Source organism: Anser cygnoides, chromosome 11 (genome assembly GCF_040182565.1).
Source record: "Anser cygnoides isolate HZ-2024a breed goose chromosome 11, Taihu_goose_T2T_genome, whole genome shotgun sequence".
NCBI classification, from domain to species: domain Eukaryota; kingdom Metazoa; phylum Chordata; class Aves; order Anseriformes; family Anatidae; genus Anser; species Anser cygnoides.
In genome coordinates this window covers 18491525-18512048 of record NC_089883.1, presented here as the reverse complement: position 1 = coordinate 18512048, position 20524 = coordinate 18491525, and the positions used below count along the sequence as shown (strand labels likewise).

Here is a 20524-nt window from a genome sequence, read left to right as displayed (position 1 = left end):
TTTACATATGCATGTTTACAGTGATTATTTCTGTGTTAATACAGTTAAATGAAGAAATAATTTCTTTGAAACGGTAATTAATTGATACAGATTGTTTTGAAAATAGGTCTTGTACTCAGTATCTGACTTAATTCTCATTATATGAGAATTTTCAGACTTACAAGCGGTGACTGGGGAAGCGCTTTGTACTACTTGTGCTTAGCAAATAGACTGATTCAAAAGAAATAATTGACTACTATGCAGCCCCAAAAGACCGTTCCTGGGTTGCATTCTGCTTCTCTTACCTCATACCAGCAAATGGAAATGTGCATAGTCGTAAAGATCCTATTACTCTGCATCCCTCAAAGGGTCAAATGTTAAATGATCACCAGATCTGATAATGGCTGTAATGTCCATATTGGGTAGGAGAACTGTGACCTGCTGGCTTCGAGGAGAAAAAGGTTGTCTCTGTTGCTTTTGGGGCTTCAGCAAGTGTACAACAACACGCAAGCACAGAGGGCAATTAACACTCCTTTTTGTCTGTTTGAGACCTGTCAGAAAAGAACTGGGATCATTTTGGCTCCTGGAAATGCGATGCTTACACACTTTAGGCTGTCCATTACTCTACAGATGTTTTAGGATGTCTGTTGTTCTGCAGCCCGACCAAAATTTGTTTTAAATTTGACATGTCGGCCAGCAAGACCTGTGGGACTTTGTGATGCTTTCCATTGCTCTCCTTTTTTTAACATTTTTTCTTGTCTTTTTATTGTTTTCCTATTTGAAAGATCCCCAGGTGTCTTTGCCCAAGTCCCTAGCTTGAGAAATCTAGGATGGTGTTTTGAGAAGAATTCTAAATGTATTGGGAGTGGAAGTCAGGGCAGAAATGTTTAATCTAACTGGTGGGTGGGCTTTGGTTGTCATAGAAACTTGTTTCTGTCATCCCGTGTTGCTGCTTGGCAGGAGCAGCCAGGTCATTCCATAAATCATTTCTGTCGGAGCTGATGGTGATGCATTCCATCTGCTCTATCAGTGCATGCCATAGTCTGCACACTTCAAATCCCTCGCCTCATCCATCTGCTCCCCCCGCGCCCCAACACGCACGCCCCCAGCACGCTTCCTGAGCTCCTTCAGGAGGGAGGGCAGCTCGCCCGGCCCTGCTGCGGGGAGGAGGGAGCTCCTCTGCCCCTGCCCAACAACTTAGCCCGCATCAGTCTGGTGGGTAGTAAGCCCCGGTACTTGTCTGGTTGAACAAAGTTTCAGTTAAATACTGCAGCTGTCTGGACTTCTATTGGAGAAGGCACAGTACGGCTTTCTGCTAGGATTCTGAACGCTACCGCTGCAACTGCTGAGAGGAATTTCTAGTTCTAAAATTCTGTTGGTGCACATCTTACAATAGGCCTTTCATGTGCGAAACATCAGAGGATACGACATTTGTTCTTCAGTTTAGGTATTAAAGACCATGCAGAATAGTATGTGATTAAACATGTAAGGCCAGATAATACATTTGCAAAGGTTCTTTTATTTTAGGTTTAAGCCTGGATAATTGTGGTCTTAATCTCAGAGTAGGCAAGAAAGAGAATTGTACATGAAAGTATTTACACAAAGTTCCCAAAGCCCTGTGGATTATGCATTAGTTTGGATAATGAACTAGTGTAGATAGAAAGAAAGGAAAATCTGGGTATTCGTGCCATTTCTAATGTGTTTCCCTGAACATTTGCCAGACAATAACCCTTTAAGATTGTGCCCATGGAGGGTTATATGGCAGGAGAAACATCTGGTTTATTTCATTGCCTAATGCCAAATCAAAACACTTGGTCTTTAATTTAGAGGAGATCAAACAGGAGGACTGTTTAACTTTGTTGATGATATCAGAGCTCTTTGTGATAACTTATGTTTTGATTCCTACCTTAGAACCAGGGTAAAGGCCTTTGTACCATCGGGTAGTTAAATAGCCACTGGTCCCCTAACAAAAGAAAAGAAAATGTAGGGAAGTTGACTTCTAAAAGTAATTCATGAATTAAGTTTCTTTGTTGCTTTAGACTCAATAACATTAGCATAACAAAGCCTAACTGAAATGTACACTGTAGTGTTTAAAAAATTGGACTAACAGCTCTGAGGTTTGGCTCTGCAGGCTCTCAATTGTGTGGCTTTTGTCTAAGCGCCTTTTCATTAGACCCTGGCATATTGGCACCCTGCTGATTGGAATGGACCATGACTGATGGGAGGAGGAGTCTCATTTGTTGCAGTAAAATGAGTCATGTTACCGTTTAAGCCTGGCAGAAGGTGTCAGGGTTGTTCATCATTGGTCATTTAACAGTACGGCAGCCAGGGACTGCTTGCGGGATGAATTCAGACTTTGTGTTTTATTGGTGGCTTCTTCTACTGTGGCTGCTGCTGATGATTATAAAATACAGTGAAATAAAATGGGCAGGTGAAGTGCTGGAAAACAATCAGTTCCAAACAAAGCGTGAGCTCCTTTGTTATTCTGACAGAATTTTATTTTTTCATTATCTTTTTATCTGTCTGTGGAACTTGACAGTTCTCAGACTGGCACTGAGTGCCTGACCGGGGTTTCTTTTATAGTGATGTAGTTTGTTCTCCTAAGTATGATTTCTGTAGCATGTACGAAAGGGATGAGGTGTTTTATTAAGGAGGCGATGGTCTTTTCTAATCTGTGATAGGCCAGGACGAAGCAGGTGGTTTTTTGCATCTTGGTTGTCACTTCACAAAATACAATATGCAACTTAACCAAGTCCCAGTTTTTGTCAGCTAAATGTTGAACTGTCATATTGTCTGTGTGAAGAGACATCAGCCACACTGCCAGTGAAGATTTTTTATTTTTTTTAACTGCCATCTGATGACTAACAAATTCCGGTCTCTGCTCAAGTAAAACAGGTTTGAACTGGTGACCCATAAGAAACATGTTCTGAAGTCCATAGCTAGCTTCTAAACCTATTTAATTCCCTTTGCAAAATGATTTTCTGGAGACTTTTGAAATTTTCAGATTAAAGCTTTGAATGTTGTGTCTTGTATTTTTTATCAGGACTTTTTATGACATTAATAACAAGGAATAAATTGTTGCAATTGGAGGTTTATTATCTTAAGGGAGCAATTGATACAGAAATCAGAGAGAAAAATTGTATGCGCTGCAATATGTAGAAACAGCAACAACGTTTCTGGTGCTTTTTATTTGAGAGGCACCAGTGGTAATGAGAGCTGAATGCTTTCCCCCCGTTTTCTCTTCTGAAGAATTAATTTTTAATTTTAATTTTTAGATGAATGTGACTGATAAAATTTCTCTCTTAAGACTGGGAAGTTGTTTTTCCTCATTTTGTGAAGGTCTGTTTGTTGTAATTATCTGCGTACTGGTAACTCATTTGTAATTCCCCTTCTGTGATTAAAAAGCTGTAGTTTGTGCTATTGGTAAAGTATGAGGAAGTTCGATTTTGTGTCATTATCAAATGCGGGCTATGATTATTTTGACAACTACCTTAAAGTTCTCTAGATGTTTTCAGAACATAGTAAAGCACAGCTCTTTTACTGTGTATTCTGACATGTACTGATATAAAACCATCTTGTCTGTTCTTAGATTTATTCTCCTGATCATACCAGCAGTAGTTTTCCATCAAATCCATCAACACCAGTTGGATCACCATCACCTCTTACAGGTAGAGACTAACTATTTGTCAATAACTTGTTTGTTTTTTGAACACAGCCTCCTTGGAATCACCATGAAATCAGCAGTAGCTTCCTTGAGTAATTACTTCTATATTTTATTTTTCTGTTGCACTGGATCTAAATTTGTAAATATTTTGTTATGGGCATTCACTTAGATCCTGGCAACTGGCTTTGAAAATTAGCTCAACTAAAACAATCTTTGAAAACATTGAGTAACCATATACTATCATAGCTATGATAATATCTGGACAGATATGTACCATTGGAGAGAAAGCAGTGAGTTATTTGTTGTTTATGTTGCTGTTTTTGAAACTATATGTAAAAACTGTGGCAACTTGCACTGAGAAACACAGCAGGTGTTTGTTCCCTCTCTGAAAAATAGAGTAGTCTGTGAGAACATCCATTTTTTACACAGGATAGCTTTTCATTCATATCTTTCACGAATGCTTTCATTCCACAGGAGAATTTCTGGCATTTTTCAAAATAAATGTGCTGTATTGCAGCCACCTCTGTCACCTGTGCTTTGTGTGTTACTGGTGTGAATGTGGAAAGAAGCATTCCAGCGTGGAGATGAACTGTAGGCAGCTGCCTGCAGCTATTAGTGGGTTGTGCAGCTTTCACAGACACTGTGGCCTCAGCTGTCTAGTAAAAGTTGAACAGCTGTTCTCCATACAGAGAGGACTGTGAAAGCTCCATTGACTTAAATTTGTTGTTTAACAAAGAACTAGAATTACAAGCAAGATGATGTAACTTTAACCCTGTTCTTTCCTATAGTTCAATTTAAAGTTTATAAAACATTTCCCATTCTCTGTTGTTTAGCATATTCCTACGGATTCCTGTCTGTTGGTCACTGTTTTCCAGGAGTTGTTTTTTGTTTTCTTTTTAATAAAATTAACTTGTAGTGAAAGATGTACACAATGAGTGTAGCTGAAAACTTATGTAATCTAGGTGAATAAATCAGTAAAGTTATTGCATGCAAAGTACAGTCATACGCATACATATATGAATATGCATATCTGTGTATATAACATCACTCAAAACTTGCATCATTTGTATTTCACCAGTGTTTAATGAGGACTGTTCTGGTTTTCTGTGGACTTAATGGATTAGTGAATATCTGACATGGCATACCTGAACAGCTGCTTTTGGCATTTTTCCTGTAACTGGAAAATCCATGTTAAATTGAGTAATGATGGGATTAATGGGGTTTTTGATTTAGTGATTACTGTTGGCAAAAATGTCTTGTGTATCCTTATTGTGCTGAAAAGGCAGGTCAGACCAGAAAAAAACTATTCTTTTCTTGCTAGCATGAAAGCAAATGTTGTAAATGGCTCTGTGGCTGGAAGAAAAGTTCCAACATCTCAAAGTATTTGCAAATTGAAGCTCCCAGTTTAAGTTCCCTGACTAGATACCACACATAAATTTGAGCATGAAAGAGCTAACTAAATTATGTTTTTAGAATTTAGACCTCAGGTTTTGAGGTCTCTAAAACATGGGGTTTCCCTTTGTCTGTTGATGCCTTTGTTAGAACCTTTATCAAACATGAAACTCCACAATTTGCACATTGATTTGCATTCTTTACTCTGGATTCTGGTGGCTAAGACAGTAGTTTATAAAAGCAAATAATACAGAAATCCTTCTCAGCCACAAACTTCGCATCTGCTTTACAATTACACACACTCCCCTCCTCTCTCCCCCCTTTAATTTCAGTGACACAGAATTTATCAAGCCTTTGGTAAATTGCTCCAGTAGTTAATTACCTTCATTTATGAATCTGGACTTTTATCTTTATTCCCAAATGAGTCGCTAAAAACACAGTGAAGCACGATGTAAAGTAATTACTACTGTATTTATTGTTATTTATACTCCTGGTAGCCATTTTCTGTCCTGACCCAAAAAATTGTTGCAGATAAAACAAATGTCCTATGTATACTAAAATAATATATTTTGGAGCATTTTGTTCTTCGTGGTGATTTTCCTGATTTTACAGTTAGTTCTTTGTCTACCTGGCAGTGTTAGTATTTTTGCTTTGACTAAGTCATACTTCATTTATTTCTCAATTGTAAATTACAATAGGGAGATAGTAACTTTGTGAGACATGTAAGTACATAAGTTGATGTTGTAGTATTTGGCAGTTTTGTTATGGACTTTTTCTTAGCATGTATCAGGACTAACAATTTTTTTATTAATTTATTTTATTTAATTTATTAATTGAAGTAAAAGCCTTGAAGACCCAAGTACCCTCATTTAATTTCTAATTTTACATAAGCACGCTTAGAGCTTAACTTCTTGCGTAGTTTTAACGATCGTGTAGTTTTCAATGATGTGTATGTGAAGTTTATATACAAATTGGGATGGCGGGAGCCGTGGTATTCTAAGAATCCTTCTCCCAGGATCAGAGGTATTCAGAAGGGTTCAGGCAGTTTGGAGGATGCAGAAGCAGCCCCTTGCCGCCTCTGCTGCGTGTTTGTTTGAAAGGGGAGCAAGGGGATTAGGGCTGGGCAGATTCTGAGGGGTTGAACAATACTACAGTGATTACTGTCGGTGACCCCTGTAAATCCTAGCACTTGCCCGGCTTATTTGTTTTTTTTCATGCTGCTATGTTGGTGCTGCGCTAAAAGCTGCAGTTGTTAATTGCAGGGCTTGTGGTGCCAGGATGCTTTTTAACATAATTGGTGGATTTCATGCACAAACTTCTGTGAGGGGGAGTGGAATGAGGAAAGCAGGAAATCAGTGCCATCTGGCAACCTGCACAGACATGGAAACAGAATCTGCCACTGCTTGCAAAGAGCACTAGCGTTACTAGAGGTGTGATGAGAAACTGCAGGTTGCCATTGGGTTGTTCGTTTGAGAGAAGTTTGGGGTTTGGTTTGGATTTCTGTTTTCGTTGTGATAAGTCCCACTCAGTTTTCTTCTGTGCTTTCCTTAAGGAAATCATACCGTTTTCCATTAAAAAAAAAAAAATCACCATCAAACTAGGTGCACAGGCTTACTGTTGTCAAACATTGCAGTGAGCTAATGTATTCTTAAGCTATTTCATTACTACTTTGCAAAAATAAGCTGGACTCCAGGCAATATTTCCAAGTTCAGGAGTGACAATAATGCAGAGGGAGACTGTACATCCAGACCCTGAGTAGCTGTGGGAAGTGAAAATTTGTAATTATAACCTTACTCATTGACGTAGTTGCATTTTAAGAGAATTTAAGCGCAGTTATGGCAGCTTTGGTCTTATATCAAACTGGGGAAGTTTTATTTTTATTTTTTAATTGGAAAAGAAATATTTGAGTATTTTAATGGCTATGCAAGCTTTATTCCTTTTCATAAGTAAACCGCTTTCTTTAAAAGGTAACTACTTGCAGCTCTCTGAACAAAGGAACTGTAATGTTATTAAACCTTCTCCCAGTTTTCCAGACATAGAGCTCTGGCTGTTATTGAAAGAGCAAGCCCACAGGCTCTTCCTTTAATGAGCTGCTTTGGATTGTATGTCCATAATTTATTAATGTAATTGCTTTATTATTACATTTGTATGGCTGAAAGGAAGCTGTCTCTAATGGACATAGAATTTCATGTAGTATCCTTATAAAAGATGCATTATTAGTTGGTGAGAAAAATACATGTTGTACTACTTCAGGCTTTGTTTAAAAGTACTGCTTTATTAGTTATTGTGTTTCACATGTAATTATTTCTAAATTTTACATGATAAGTTTTTTCAGATTAGAACTGATATGTATTTGAAATTGCAGTGTATAGGTAACGTATATAATTATGGCTTTGTTGCACGATGATTCTTAAACTGAAATGAAATCTGTTCCAATTTGCCTTGAGTATATCTGAAATAAGGAATGGAAATAACTTGTGTGTACTTTTAGTCTTTTAACCTTGGAATGCATTATGATCTAAAATTTATTTTTCTAAATGGATAAGTAGAAATCATACAAAAGAAAAGTAAACAAGATAGAGAAGCTTTTAGATGTAGTTTTAAGGTTTCTTCTTTCATAGAGGATTGTCACATGAAAATGTTTTTCCAGTTATTCTTGATTCAGTGTCCATTTGATTTCTTTACATATTTTTAATGTAAATTGTAATGCTGTTAAAGATATACTTACGTATACTGAACATAATCTGAAGAAAAAAGAAATTAGCAGTCTTCTTGTGGTGAGATTTGCAAAAGACAGGTATTGAAAGTACTATGTGTATTTGTTTACTCCATGTTTTTTTTAACGTTGAAGTAGTTTGAAGATGTCACTGCTTTGTCATCAATAATGTGTCTAAGCCTACAGATGCCAGGATATTAAAAAAAAATTATCCCTTAATAAGGCAGAATGAAGGAATTTGTCCTCCTCTGTAAACCCATATGTTGGCTTACCTTTATGCAGAATATGTTGGTTTTAATTATGTTAAGAAATATAGCATCTGTTTCCTGCTTATGCTGCATAAATCTGTGACTTAACCTAGACGATTTTGACAGGTGCCAGTCAGTGGTCTAGGAGTGGAGGACAAGCCCCCTCATCTCCAAACTATGAAAACTCTCTACACTCCTTGGTAAGAGTTGCTGAAAGCAGCATAGTACTTCTTACTTAAGAGTTGAAGGCTTGTTTTTGTATAAATCCTGCATATCATTAAAGGAAGCAGTAGGATAGCATTACAAATGAATTCTTTGCTAACAAATGGCCTGTTCAGTTGAACAATATAAGACGTGCAGGGTGTGTCTTTCACCATCTGTTCCTTGGGCATGAGGCTTCTGTGCTGAGGACAGCTGGTGCTAAAGCACTGTTATGAGATTCTGGTACCTTTTCACAAATCCATAGCTAATTCTTATCTAAAGTTCGGTCTGCAGAAGAGATAAAGACTTCATGCCTTCGCATTTACTTGTCCTTCCCCCAGTCTCCTTGAAATAGTAATCCCTTCGGCTTGTTTTCATTACACTGTCATTAAAGTATTAGTGTATTTTATTATTATTATTATTGGGGAATGTTCATTTATTAACTAGTGAAACATTTTTCAGAAAAAAAAACAACAGGAGATAACCTACAGTATTGTAAACTATGATGGATTTGAAGATTCAGCGGAGGATTTAAGTTACTGACTAATTTCTTAAATTTCTGATACAGCATCGGGAAGAAAAGGGGAAAATTTTGAGGGAACACTGAGAGGTTTTAAATACCTGTTAATATTTCTAGTTTCCACAGATAATTTTTTTTCTGTCTAAGAAGAATAAATTTAAGCTAAATCAGTTCTCAGTATTTTTGCAATTAAATATAATTGATATGTACATCTTAGAATCCTAACACAACTGCAGTGTTAAATATTAGCCTTTTCTTATCTTGATATAATCAGATTTCTGTTGCATTAACTTGACTAACAATTTATTGCTGACATGCACATCAGCTGTTTCCTCACCTCTTTTTTGAATTAATCTTAACCTGTGCTTTGCTTCCTGTTCTGTCTTGACTTTGCCAGAAAAATCGAGTTGAACAGCAACTTCACGAGCATTTGCAAGATGCAATGTCCTTCTTAAAGGATGTCTGTGAGGTACTATTTCACTTTAGATGGTGCCTTTTTGTGTTTCAATTAATGCTTCCTTCGGATTCCCCATTAAAACGTAAATTAGTGCAGCATATGACCCATCTTTTGACTCCAGCGTTCTGCTCTTTCAGTTTCTAGAGAGCTGCAATGTCAGAATCTGTTTTGCTTTGCTTTTTTTGGGTCTCTTTAAATAAAAGTAAATCTAAGACAGAGACCTATTCTGCAGTAACATATAGAACTTGGTTTTATTTCTGAGATATCTAATCTGTTTAAAGATCAGTTTTAGAAAAACAATAACTTTTGTCCAGTCTTTTTGTAATACAGCTTCTCAGAAAGCCACTGCCTCTCCTAATTGTTACCAATGTGGTGAAGCTGATTTTATGATCATTCTTTCTTGTCCTGTATTACACAGCTTGTTTTGTAGTACTTCCTTTTTTCTTGTTCATGCCATGTAATAGAAGCTAAGTAACATTAACCTTATAATAAGCTTCACTTTAAAAGCTGCCACCTATTTGTGGAATGAATGCTATCTCAAGCAAAATCTCCAGATACCTTTTCTTTTTTCTGTTTGTTTGTAGTGCTGGTAGGTGCTTTTGAAGTCTTTTGATACTGCTTTTCATCTTCTATCTTTAATGTCTCCAAGGTAGAAACTGTTCCAGAGTAATGAATTTGCAGATTTATTCAGTAATGACTGTTGGTGTTCCTCTTCAATCCCAACAGCAGTCTCGAATGGAGGATCGCTTGGACAGACTCGATGATGCCATTCATGTACTACGAAATCATGCTGTGGGGCCTTCAACAAGTCTATCAGGTGGCCATGGAGACATACATAGCTTATTGGGACCATCCCACAACGGGCCAATTGGGAGCCTGAACTCAAATTATGGAGCGTCTAGCCTTGTAACAACCAACAGACAAGCATCAATGGTAAAGATGTTTTTAAACATGTATATAATTGTGCAGGGCAATTACAGCTGATGCTTTCAAGTTATCGTGGAGCCTGTTGAGTTAAAACTTTAATGTTAGATTAATATCTATCAAAAAAACTACTAGGGATTCTCATAGAGGAAAAGGTGGCAGGCAACCTGCACCTGCTATGGGTTTCCAATTAGAGGGTTGGGTGAGGGGTGGGCAGAAATGAGGGGGAGGAGAAAGATGGGAAAACTTAGACTTTGGCCTGGTCAGTGGCCCATAAAATCCTGCTGTGACCATATGCAGAAAGCTGAAACTTTCTGCTGAGAGCATTTCAGCTTATACATGCATTTTTTCCAGATGTGTAATAATTGGCAGAACAGTTTTCTCCTTGAAATGGTGAATAGGGAGATTGAATGGGAAAAGCAGTCAAGAAGGACTGAATTTCAAGTGTTCTGGTCTGGAAAAGCTGTTTATTGTAAATTGGAACTAGTCTTCAATAGCAGATGCTGGCAGAGGACTGGGAGGAAGCTGTTGGAATGTGGAACCATAGTGTGTGCAGGCTCAAAATTTAAACTTCTTTTTCTAAATGAAAAGGAGTTTGAGCACAGCTGTAGTGTAAGTAACAATGAAGAGGAAGCAACTTTTAGATTAATCCCTAAGAAGAGTTAAATAATTCAGTCCATCTCTTTTAGTTTCTTTAAAAATGTGAGCTATTCTGGAAAAATGTAGTTAATCTTTCCGTAGATCAGAAATATGTTAAAAGAGTTATATAGTAAATGAAATCTCTTTGTAGGTTTGCTTACTTACTTCCATTTTTCTTCCTTTTCATTCAGCCCTTCTCAGAATGCTTACTGGAAAAAAAGCTTTTTAAAAACATGCTTATTTTAGTGGTGCCATGTGTTTGCATGTTTACAGTGTAATTTTAAAGACCAGTTACACGCTGTGAAATTTTCTGTTATAAAACATATTCACAGCTGGGTACTGTGTGATCAAGGCAAAATTTCACCTATCATCAAAATAATTAGGTACCCCAATTGCTGAAGGGTTTGTATTCTATAAAACAGAATTAGTTCCAGGCTCTCCTATTCGCATGTCACACATCCATTTATATTAATTTCAGAACCACTGCAGTAAACATCAAAAAGAACTGGCTACTTTCTATATGCTGTGTGTGTTTGGGGACATTTGGGAAAGGAGGTACTTTCCAATGGCATATCCAGCTTCAGGTTTCTGTGCAAGTTCACGGTTGCTTTTAGTAATGAAGGAAGTGGTATGTAAATACTTTAGAATTTTTTTAGTGCTGCATCATAGTTAGTATTTAATGAATGCTATTAAAGGGAGAGTTTTTACAGTGTTCTGAAATTTAGTCATACAAAAGAAAACCTTTTTTTCATAGGTCATAATGGTGTGGGGTAAAATGAGTGACTGAAAATTGCAGTGACAAAATTGTTCTCTGGCCTCCTCACACTGCTGCTAAGTCAGATGCACATAATGCCCAAATGTACATAAATCTCTGCTTCTGTTTTAGACTAAGCTGTGATAATATTTTTATCAACTCAGTTTTGATTGAAATAGGTGACAGTAGGAAATGTCTCTCCAAAACAAATAAAGGCTCCTTGGCCTGCTGTAGTTTAATGTAGTTGTGTAATTTAAATGTAATGTAGACTTGATTTATCATGTAGTGATTGATCTGCAGTTTTGATTGAAGGATGCTTGCTGCGTGTCAGAAATATACTTATGTTAGGAAAATGGAAAAAATTGCTTTTGTATGTATCCTCACTGGGTGAAACAAACTTGCAGATCTGTTTTATCTTAAAATGTGAGTCAGCTGAAGAATTTCTTGGATTAACCTTAATTTTGTTACATCAGAAAAATTGGCTCCAACAGAAGGCATCCTGTTGTGGCCTTTCCCAGTCCCCAAAGAGCGCCCTTTGACATCATTTGCAATCACAGGATCCCAGCACGATTTAGGATGGAATCCTGAATTATGTACAGAGCGGAGGCTGGCACAGCTGGCTGTAGCGGTAACTGGTTTTATTAGTGACAACTGCATTGCAGTGATGCCCCAGAAGTATGAGGTGTAATTCTCCAAGTATTCAGTTCTCAATTCATTTCCAAGTACAGTTGTTCTAGTACTTGCTTTTCTTGAGATTGAAAATGTAGAAGAGCAAAAAATTTGACACACAAACAGACCTGTAGGAGATTTTGTTCAGAAATTAAATTCCTCTATATTTTAGAGTACATACCATGAAGTTTAAGAAAATACTTAGTATTGGCTAACAGAAATTTCAACATCGATAAGCTTGTTTCCCTGTTTTTGTTTATTTGATGTGCATGTAGGGCTTTTCGGTCAAGAAGTGTTCAGTGGGATTTAGCAGTAAATGAAACTTCCTTGTTTGAGGGGGAGATATCTTTATACAAAACACTTTTGTTTTTTAGCAACAAGAAAAAATAGAAAAATAAATTTAATTTCCCTTGAAGAAGATGATCTTGGCAGAAGGAGCTAGGAAATGAGTAATTTAACTCCTTCTTATGTAATTAGTGTAACCAGACATGGTTTTATTTTAACATTTGCTTAATTTTTGAGCCAGATTTATTTTAAAACTCTAGTTGACTTCATTTCCTGTTCACTCTGAATGGTCTTGTTTTCTTTTTAGCTGGGCTGTCCATTAGACTTATTCAAATAGATTTTTAATATCTCAAACTCATCAAATATTTGCTAAGTGGCCTTTGAAGTTGATTTGTATTTTATTTCGTGTATTATTGGAAAGTTAAGTAGTAATACTCTTTTTTTCTTACTCAAGCTGCTTTTTATTTGTCATTGCAATACAGTGGAAAAAGAACAGCCTGAATTGATTAAAAATAAATAAATAAAGGGCCTGGAAACTCCGTTAAGGATGAAACTCAATCCTCAAGTTAGAGGGTTTTTTTCCAGGTACAACAGGAATCTGAGAAAATTGGTGCTCTCCCTCTGCCTGCCCCTATCTGCTGTAGCGTAAAGTCACAAAGGGAGAGTTCAGCTGCTTCACCCCCACCAGCCTCTGCTCGTGCCTCCAGTGCTCGTATTTCTCTGCAGATTGTGCTCGTACTGAACAACTTAGAGCTGCCCAAAGTGTAAAAACTTTGGTTCCAGAGCCCTTTTGCTTGTCTTCCTGGCATTTGCTGTAGTTCAATTGACGTTTATGACCATGACTGATTCTTTTTACCAGTGCACAGAAGCTTTTATCACTAAGTTTAAAATCGGTAATCAAACAGAAGAACGAGCTGCAGAGCTGCTGTTAACAGGAGAAAGGATTTCATTTTGCCACGTCACTGAGTTCTCCTCCGTGCAGTAGGGTGTCATCAGTTGCTGTGTTCTGTCCAGTTTTTATTTAATTCTCCAAAACACTCAGTTTTCCGGTTTAGATCCCAAATCTTACTGCTTAAATCAACTGGAAGAAGTTGTGCACTTCTTAAATTTTTTGTCTGAGTTTCTGCAGGTTGTCTGATGTGCTGCAAGTCCTTCTTGACATGCATAAAAATAAACACAGCTCACCTAGTAAGTTACAACAACGTCTTGCCTACGGACTACTATTTTCCTCGAATTGTGACTTCCCCAACTGGAATACAACTTCGCTGGTTTGCTTTGAACCCTAAGTATGTGTTAGGCTGTCATTACATACAAAAAATAGACAGTGGTGGACCCCGAAGTGATCTAAGCATATTGCGATGGGTGCGGTTTCTGTGCTGGTTGCTTCTCGGACTTTCCTAAACCGCTACAGCTTTGGCTGTATCGTGCGGGACGGGAACGCGGCTTCTCAGCGCGCCTTCCCCGCCGGGCCCGAGGGGTCGGGGCAGGGATTGCGGCAGAGGGACGGCGGGGATGAGGCCGGGCGAGCTGCGGTAAGGCCGCGATGACGCCCGGCTGCTCACTGCGGGCCGTGCCGGGGGTGGCGCCGCGGGCCGCAGCTGTATGCAAATGGCGGCGGGCCCGCACCTGGCGCTGCCGCCCGCGGCCCTGCTGCGCGGCGGGGGAGCGGCGGCAGGAGGCGGTCGCGGGGCCTCGGGCTGCCGCCGGCCCCTGCGCGCTGCCCCTCCGGCCGCGGGGCTCTCCTTCTGGCCGGCCTGAGGGGAGGAGAGCCCCGGGGCGGGGGGGGGATTGTCTAGTACATCACAGATCGGAGATAAAAAAAAAAAATTCACGTGGTGGTCAGTTTTGTAACGCTGTAGCTCTTAAGGTTCCCGTATAAATCTCATTAATCTAAACTGTATGCTCTGAGTTTGTAAACCTCTTCCAAAGAACCGACATGTGGGCTTGAATTCAGTTTTTATTTCTGATCTATTTTCTGCCTCTATCAGAATTGATTTGCTAATCTGTCACTTCTAGATTAGCTCTAGATTTGAGAGTTGCCAGGGTTCTGGCAGCTGTTAGGTTTGTGCACAGCTTTAAGAAATTTTTGCACACCCCCCCCCCCCCCCCAAGATGGGGGGGGGAGGGAACTGCCCTCAAAGTGATTAATAGCTTGTAGCTTGAATAAAAGCACCCTCATGTGTTAGGACTTAAGCGTGACCAGAAGAACAAAATAAAACACAACCTGAAGGGCAGAACTAGCAAAAGGCTGGGTTTTGTAAGTTGCAGGGATTGTGAGTTCCACCTTCCCCTTGGAAGGATTTTTCTCATAGGCTGGAAGAGTCAGGTCCTGCTCCTTACTCTGGTGAACTCAAGACACAAGAACTGGGAGGACCATATCCCTTAGAAATTCTCACAAACAAAGCTTATGGCAAAAAGGAAGATAAAACATACTTTAAAAAGCACAGATACCCTGCTGTATGCAAGGTTTTCCACAGAACTGCAGAATCTGTAGCAGCCCAGAATGACCTGATACGAGTTGTGGGTTGGCAGGGCTGGGAGGGGGTGGTCCCCCCCGTCCTTTCTTGTTCGTGTGCGTTAGCTTACAGGAACGAGTGTGTATTAAACAAAGGATAAACTTGCATAAGGGTATTTATCTCTCTCTGGGTAAAATCCATACTAAGACATGAAAGGTAAAAGCTGCATTAATTACTCAAGAGGGATTCAAAGCTCAGCAGTTTACTAGGATTGAAGGATTTATTGAAAAACAGTGGTTCTCATGTGTAACTCCAGGCAATAAACCTATTTAATTAAAGGCTTAATCTTCTAGTTGACACGTTTGCTACTGTTCCAATAAAAAGCTTCATCTGTAGCCAATTTTTGTAACTATACAAATAATAGTATCATCTTTGTTCTTTTTTTTTAACTGTTTAATTGCATTATGTTGGTTATGTTATAAATATTTAAAGGACTTTTGTCTCTTTAGGAATCAAAAGCTTTAAATGGCCCATATTCGAATTTATTTAAATTCAGGCAGTTTGTCTTTACCTCTTGCATTTTCAGACTAAAGAATAGTATTCTTTTAATAGATGTTTGCATCGATAACAGTATTCTGTATTGAGCAGCAGGGTTGTTGCTTTTTTTTAAATAAATTAGCCTCTTCAAGCTATGTATTTGCGCTCACAGCTACATTATTACATAAGTATAATGTATTAAAGTTCTTGCAAGATTGAGATTTTTTTTTTTTTACTATTTCTTCTCAATACTTCTTAAAAATTTAGTTGTGTTGTATTATGAAGGAAATTATGTATTACATGCAGGGGGTGGTAAGAATAGTTCATATGATAAGATTCAGTAATGGAACTAGACTCAACGTGTTTAGCTGAGGAAAGATATTAAAGTGAATAAAATAATATTTTGAAATTAGATGCATTTTTTCCTAATCCTGTTTTAGCAATCAGGAAGTGAGGAGATGTTTTTTTTTTTTTTTAAATGTGTGTGTCTATATTTAAGTGTGTGTGTGTGTATGTGTACATATATACACACACCTTCACAAGCAGTGAAAATTACTATTCTCTGTGATTTTCATTAAAGGATCAAAATTTTATGAGTACTACAGTTGATAGCCATAATAGCTTAAAGCAATCTAATGTTAATCAAATCTTATAATCAGGTATAAATCAAGAATAAAGTTCTGTAGTGATCTGTGGGATAATATTGAAAAAAATTGCTAGGTTGCTACATTATTCCAAACAGGTGTTGGTCACTGTTTGAAGCACAGCTTAATCCAATATGCTGTAATCAAGTGGTTTAGTGTAACAGCATCTTTCAACTAAATCTTTCCCTTACTGAGGTAGAACTTGAACTTTGGTCTCTAATCCAGCAAATACTTTGTCTTTTAAACTTCCATTTTGGACTGTTTCTTTGAATCACGTATTTAATTGAAATGTTTGCTTTGTTTTTCTTTAGGTTGGGACTCATCGGGAAGAAAGTGTCAGCCTCAACAGCAACCATTCAGTTCTTCCCAGTTCAGTTTCTGCTCAGAGCACAGAACTAAATCATAAAACACAAGAAAGCTACAGAGGTAACTTCCCAGCAGTATTAAATGCTCAGTGGTGTCAGTAATAATCTAGAGCCAGGGAGGCTGTAGATCTTGGTAAATGTGCATCAATACAGAAAGGGGATAGGAACATAAGTAGAGTTGAGAAATGAGAATTAACTTCAATTTTAAATCCTATAAACTACCGCTGTTAGGGATTCCTGCAAAAACTTGGAGGGCATCCCCGTGTTAGATTAGTCCCTGTATAGTTTCAGTAGAACGCTTTGCATTACGGCTGCCTTATAGCTTAACATGCCATAATGCCATTTGCAGTGTGGCAGCCATTTCCAAATCAGCCAGGGGGGTTGCAGAGTGAGCTGATGACTGATTTCAGTCCGGCCAATGAAAGGAAGTCTCTCCACACAACTGTTTACAGTTCACTCAATTTTTAGCCTAAAGAAGTAAGCTATAGGAAACAGAAGTCAGCTTATTCATTAACATGCTTGCTCCATTTAGGGATGTGTATTGCAGATTTGGCCTAGCCCCAAGCCTCTGTCAGTGCAGCTATGCCCTTAGATTTGCAGCCCAGACCCGAGGTGCAAATTTTCTTACTTTGCAGAATGACCTTCTGTATTTTACAGTGTCTTTCTCTGGTCAAGCTATTCTTGACTATTAGAATTCCTTTACAACCTCACAACATATGTCCAAGTACAGCAGTGTTACCAGGATCTCTCTTTTATTTTTGTTACCAGAGCATGGTTCCTTGTATTGGCTTCCCAAACTTGCTGTGTTCTGGCCTGCCATCTGCAATATCTGCTTGAGGTTCTGTTACAGGGAGAAATATTCCACTCCTCTGATAGTCACACTGATCTGTTTGCTTGCAGCGTTGTCAGGCGGCTTGCAGAGCCAGTCTGTGGCTATAGGTCCAGCAGAAATCAAGTCTGAACATAAGGAGAAGGATGAAAATATACATGAACCCCCCTCATCGGATGACATGAAATCAGATGATGAGTCCTCCCAGAAGGATATCAAGGTTTCATCTAGAGGCAGAACAAGGTGGGTCATTGACATGAGCTACTGAATTTGTGCTTAATTAATGCTCTGTGTAAGTTGTAGATTGTCTTTAAGTTTAATAAGTTTATTTCAAAGCTTTTGCATTACCTCTGTGCATATGAAATATAAAGACAGATAGCTTACAGTATCTATTTGAATAGATCTTTTTTTTCCAGGAAAATCACCTGAAAATTATGCATTCCATTGTGTAAGTGCCTTGCCTATAGTTTGCCTATAGAAATAATTAGCATAAAAGATTGAGATAGTCCTGTCCAGTGTATAGGATGGAAGTGTCCAAGACATGTAATCCCTGTACCTAGGCTAGGGCTCCTCTTCTAAATGGGAGCCAGTAGTTGTGGAGAACTGTGGCCTGATAAACTGTGGACTGGGGTGAATATGATATGTACATACAATTTTAGAACTTTTTTTCCCTTCTCAAACCACAGACCAAAAAAACTGGAACTCACACCAGGTAAAATGCTTCTGGATCTGCCTGATAGGCCTGACACAAGCATTGAAATTTGAAATAACAATAAACAATCTGAACCTTGCAACCACAGGCAGTGGAGTCTATACCATCACAGCTGCTTAATGACATTTTAGTATATTAATTTTAGTGGAGTAGAGGCTTTGTAGCAGTTTTGGACTTTAAATGAACAGTCCTATATGTGGGGGGGAAAAAAGCTACACAACTTAGTATAATAATTTTAAGTGAAATGAAAAAAAATCTAAATATAACTGTTCAGCCCTACCTTGTACGTTATAAGAAAGAAAAGTTTTCAAACTGACCAGGTAGATCTTTAACAAAATTGTTTTTAAATAAGCGCATTAAATTGAAAACTACTTGAATACCTTTTTGTATAAGCTAATATATTGGAAACCAGCAAAAGCTATTGGTTGAAAATGATTTTTTCTTCACCTGAAAAGATGGCTGAGTATCTCTAACTATTTGAACATGTGTCGGTAATTGAATAAAGCAGTAGTTAGGGTATTTCTTTTGCTTCAAGGGGACAGCACATTCCCTGTACTTTCCTAGAAGCGTTTACCATCTGTAGACAATATTGTGTGGATATTCTTCAGGCAGAAGCCATTGAACGTTTATTTCCTGGAAATTACAGGAATGGCAAGAATTACTTTGAATACTTAAGCATTAATTTCTAGCATTTTTTTGCTTATTTATATGTCAATATACAATAGAGTAAATGGGAAGAAGTTTTAATTTCATCAGCTGAGAATTTTGAACTAGCAGAGTGACTTGTTTGAAGTAAAAGTGAAATTTCAATATACTTCTATTTACACTTTCTTGCAGCAGTACTAATGAAGATGAGGATTTAAACCCAGAGCAGAAAATAGAAAGAGAAAAGGAGAGGAGAATGGCAAATAACGCTAGAGAGCGTTTGCGTGTACGAGATATTAACGAGGCATTTAAAGAACTTGGCCGAATGTGTCAGCTTCATCTGAAGAGTGAAAAACCACAGACAAAACTGCTTATTCTTCACCAGGCTGTGGCAGTCATCCTCAGTCTAGAGCAACAAGTGAGAGGTTAGTAGCCCGTCATTGCACTGTGGTAATTTGCGGGGTGGCTTTGTTCATGGAACAGTGTTGGTCTCTTGTAATCTGCACAACTCAATGCAAATCACTAAAGGCATGTTAGCTGTTCTGTAACTATGTTGGAAGTTCTTTAGGAAAAGCAGGGAATTGCTTTTAATGAAAAGAAAGGAAGGATGGGAGTGTTAGGTTTATACTTTTTTTGTGTGTATTTTCCTAGCCATTTTGCTATCCAAGTTTTCTAGGCAAATCAGTTAATTAAAACATTGACACGACTTGCTTTAAATTGTAAAAAGTGCTTATTTAGTAGTACAGAAACTTTATCAAAAATAAGTGATCTGATTTAAGATGAACCCCATGCAACTGAAATTTAAAAATGCGGCGAATTCAACTGCATTTACTTAGCTTTTTGCATTGAGCATAGTTTGGGGAGGAGACCTGCAGCTACTTGAATTGAGTAGCGGTTGGTTTTGCATGTATTTTCTTTCCCTGATCCCTTTTGATTTTTCCAGGGAAGAAATAGGCTCATCAATAGTTGCAGAAGGAAGAATTCTTTTCGCAGTTTACTTTCTTTAAAGAAAAATGCTTCCTCTGGGAATCACGTTTAGATCTTCAACTGTTCCATTTTCATTTGTTGGTGAAGCTACTGATGACTTTTAATCTCACTTAATGACAGAGGTGTTAAAATTGAGACACCTCTGTCCCTCAGGTAGCTGTCACTGAAACTGGTGGAGCATTCTTTTACTTTGCTCCCTTGGACTATTGAATAACTGTCTTCCTTTGGTACTTCACTGATGTAAGCGCATCAAGAACTCGAATTCTTTCAGATGTGGATGATGCCAGTGGTCAGTTGCTTCATGTGCTACATCTTTGAATCACTGATGTCACTGGAGGATGTCAGTGTTTTATTTTTATGTACGTTACTTTCATTTCCAAATTTGTGGCTTGCTGTAGGTAAAAGCAATTGTTTAGTCTATTGGAAGCTACAGAGTATTCTAATGCAAGCTTAGCTACTTCATGGTAAGGATGAGACGCAAAGGGTTTTCAGGCAGAGTTGTACTGACGGAACTGTTAATAAAACACGCTGTCTCCAGTCAGAGTTCTTGCATGGTATATGCAGAAACTGTGATTATGCTGCAGATGAATGAGATTAAAGTTACCAGAGCTTTGTGTGGCACCAGCTAGTCTTGGCATCTCTGAGACTTCGACCTTGGGATTTTTTTGGTCTGAAAATCCTTGCATTTCTCTGGAAGATAAGATTGACTTTTATGAAGAAGTCGGAAGAACATCAATGAAGCATGTTTTAAGGACTAAAAAACATCAGGCCCATCTCCCTACTCTTACAGGCCATGCAAACCATACAAAGCTCTGCATTAAAATTAATGAGACCACTTTTGCCTTGGTTGCTTCCATACCTTATGCCTGTATTAGAAATCTTTTCCTAAATGTAATGGCAG

General features: G+C 38.2%; 1 protein-coding gene across 11 annotated transcripts in view; it reads left to right on the top strand.

Moving 5' to 3' along the window:
- Positions 1-20524, top strand: part of TCF12 (transcription factor 12) — a 162524-nt gene that overhangs the window by 135741 nt on the left and 6259 nt on the right. For 5 of the 11 annotated variants that reach the window (XM_048060290.2, XM_048060291.2, XM_048060289.2 and 2 more), the window contains 7 exons: positions 3569-3647; positions 8126-8199; positions 9118-9189; positions 9904-10110; positions 16397-16511; positions 17351-17522; positions 18829-19061. In XM_048060290.2, the coding sequence (XP_047916247.2) occupies positions 3569-3647; positions 8126-8199; positions 9118-9189; positions 9904-10110; positions 16397-16511; positions 17351-17522; positions 18829-19061 (952 nt within the window). The remainder of the gene's footprint in view (positions 1-3568; positions 3648-8125; positions 8200-9117; positions 9190-9903; positions 10111-16396; positions 16512-17350; positions 17523-18828; positions 19062-20524) is intronic. The other 6 variants (XM_067004144.1, XM_048060294.2, XM_067004142.1 and 3 more) reach the window with 4 other exon arrangements.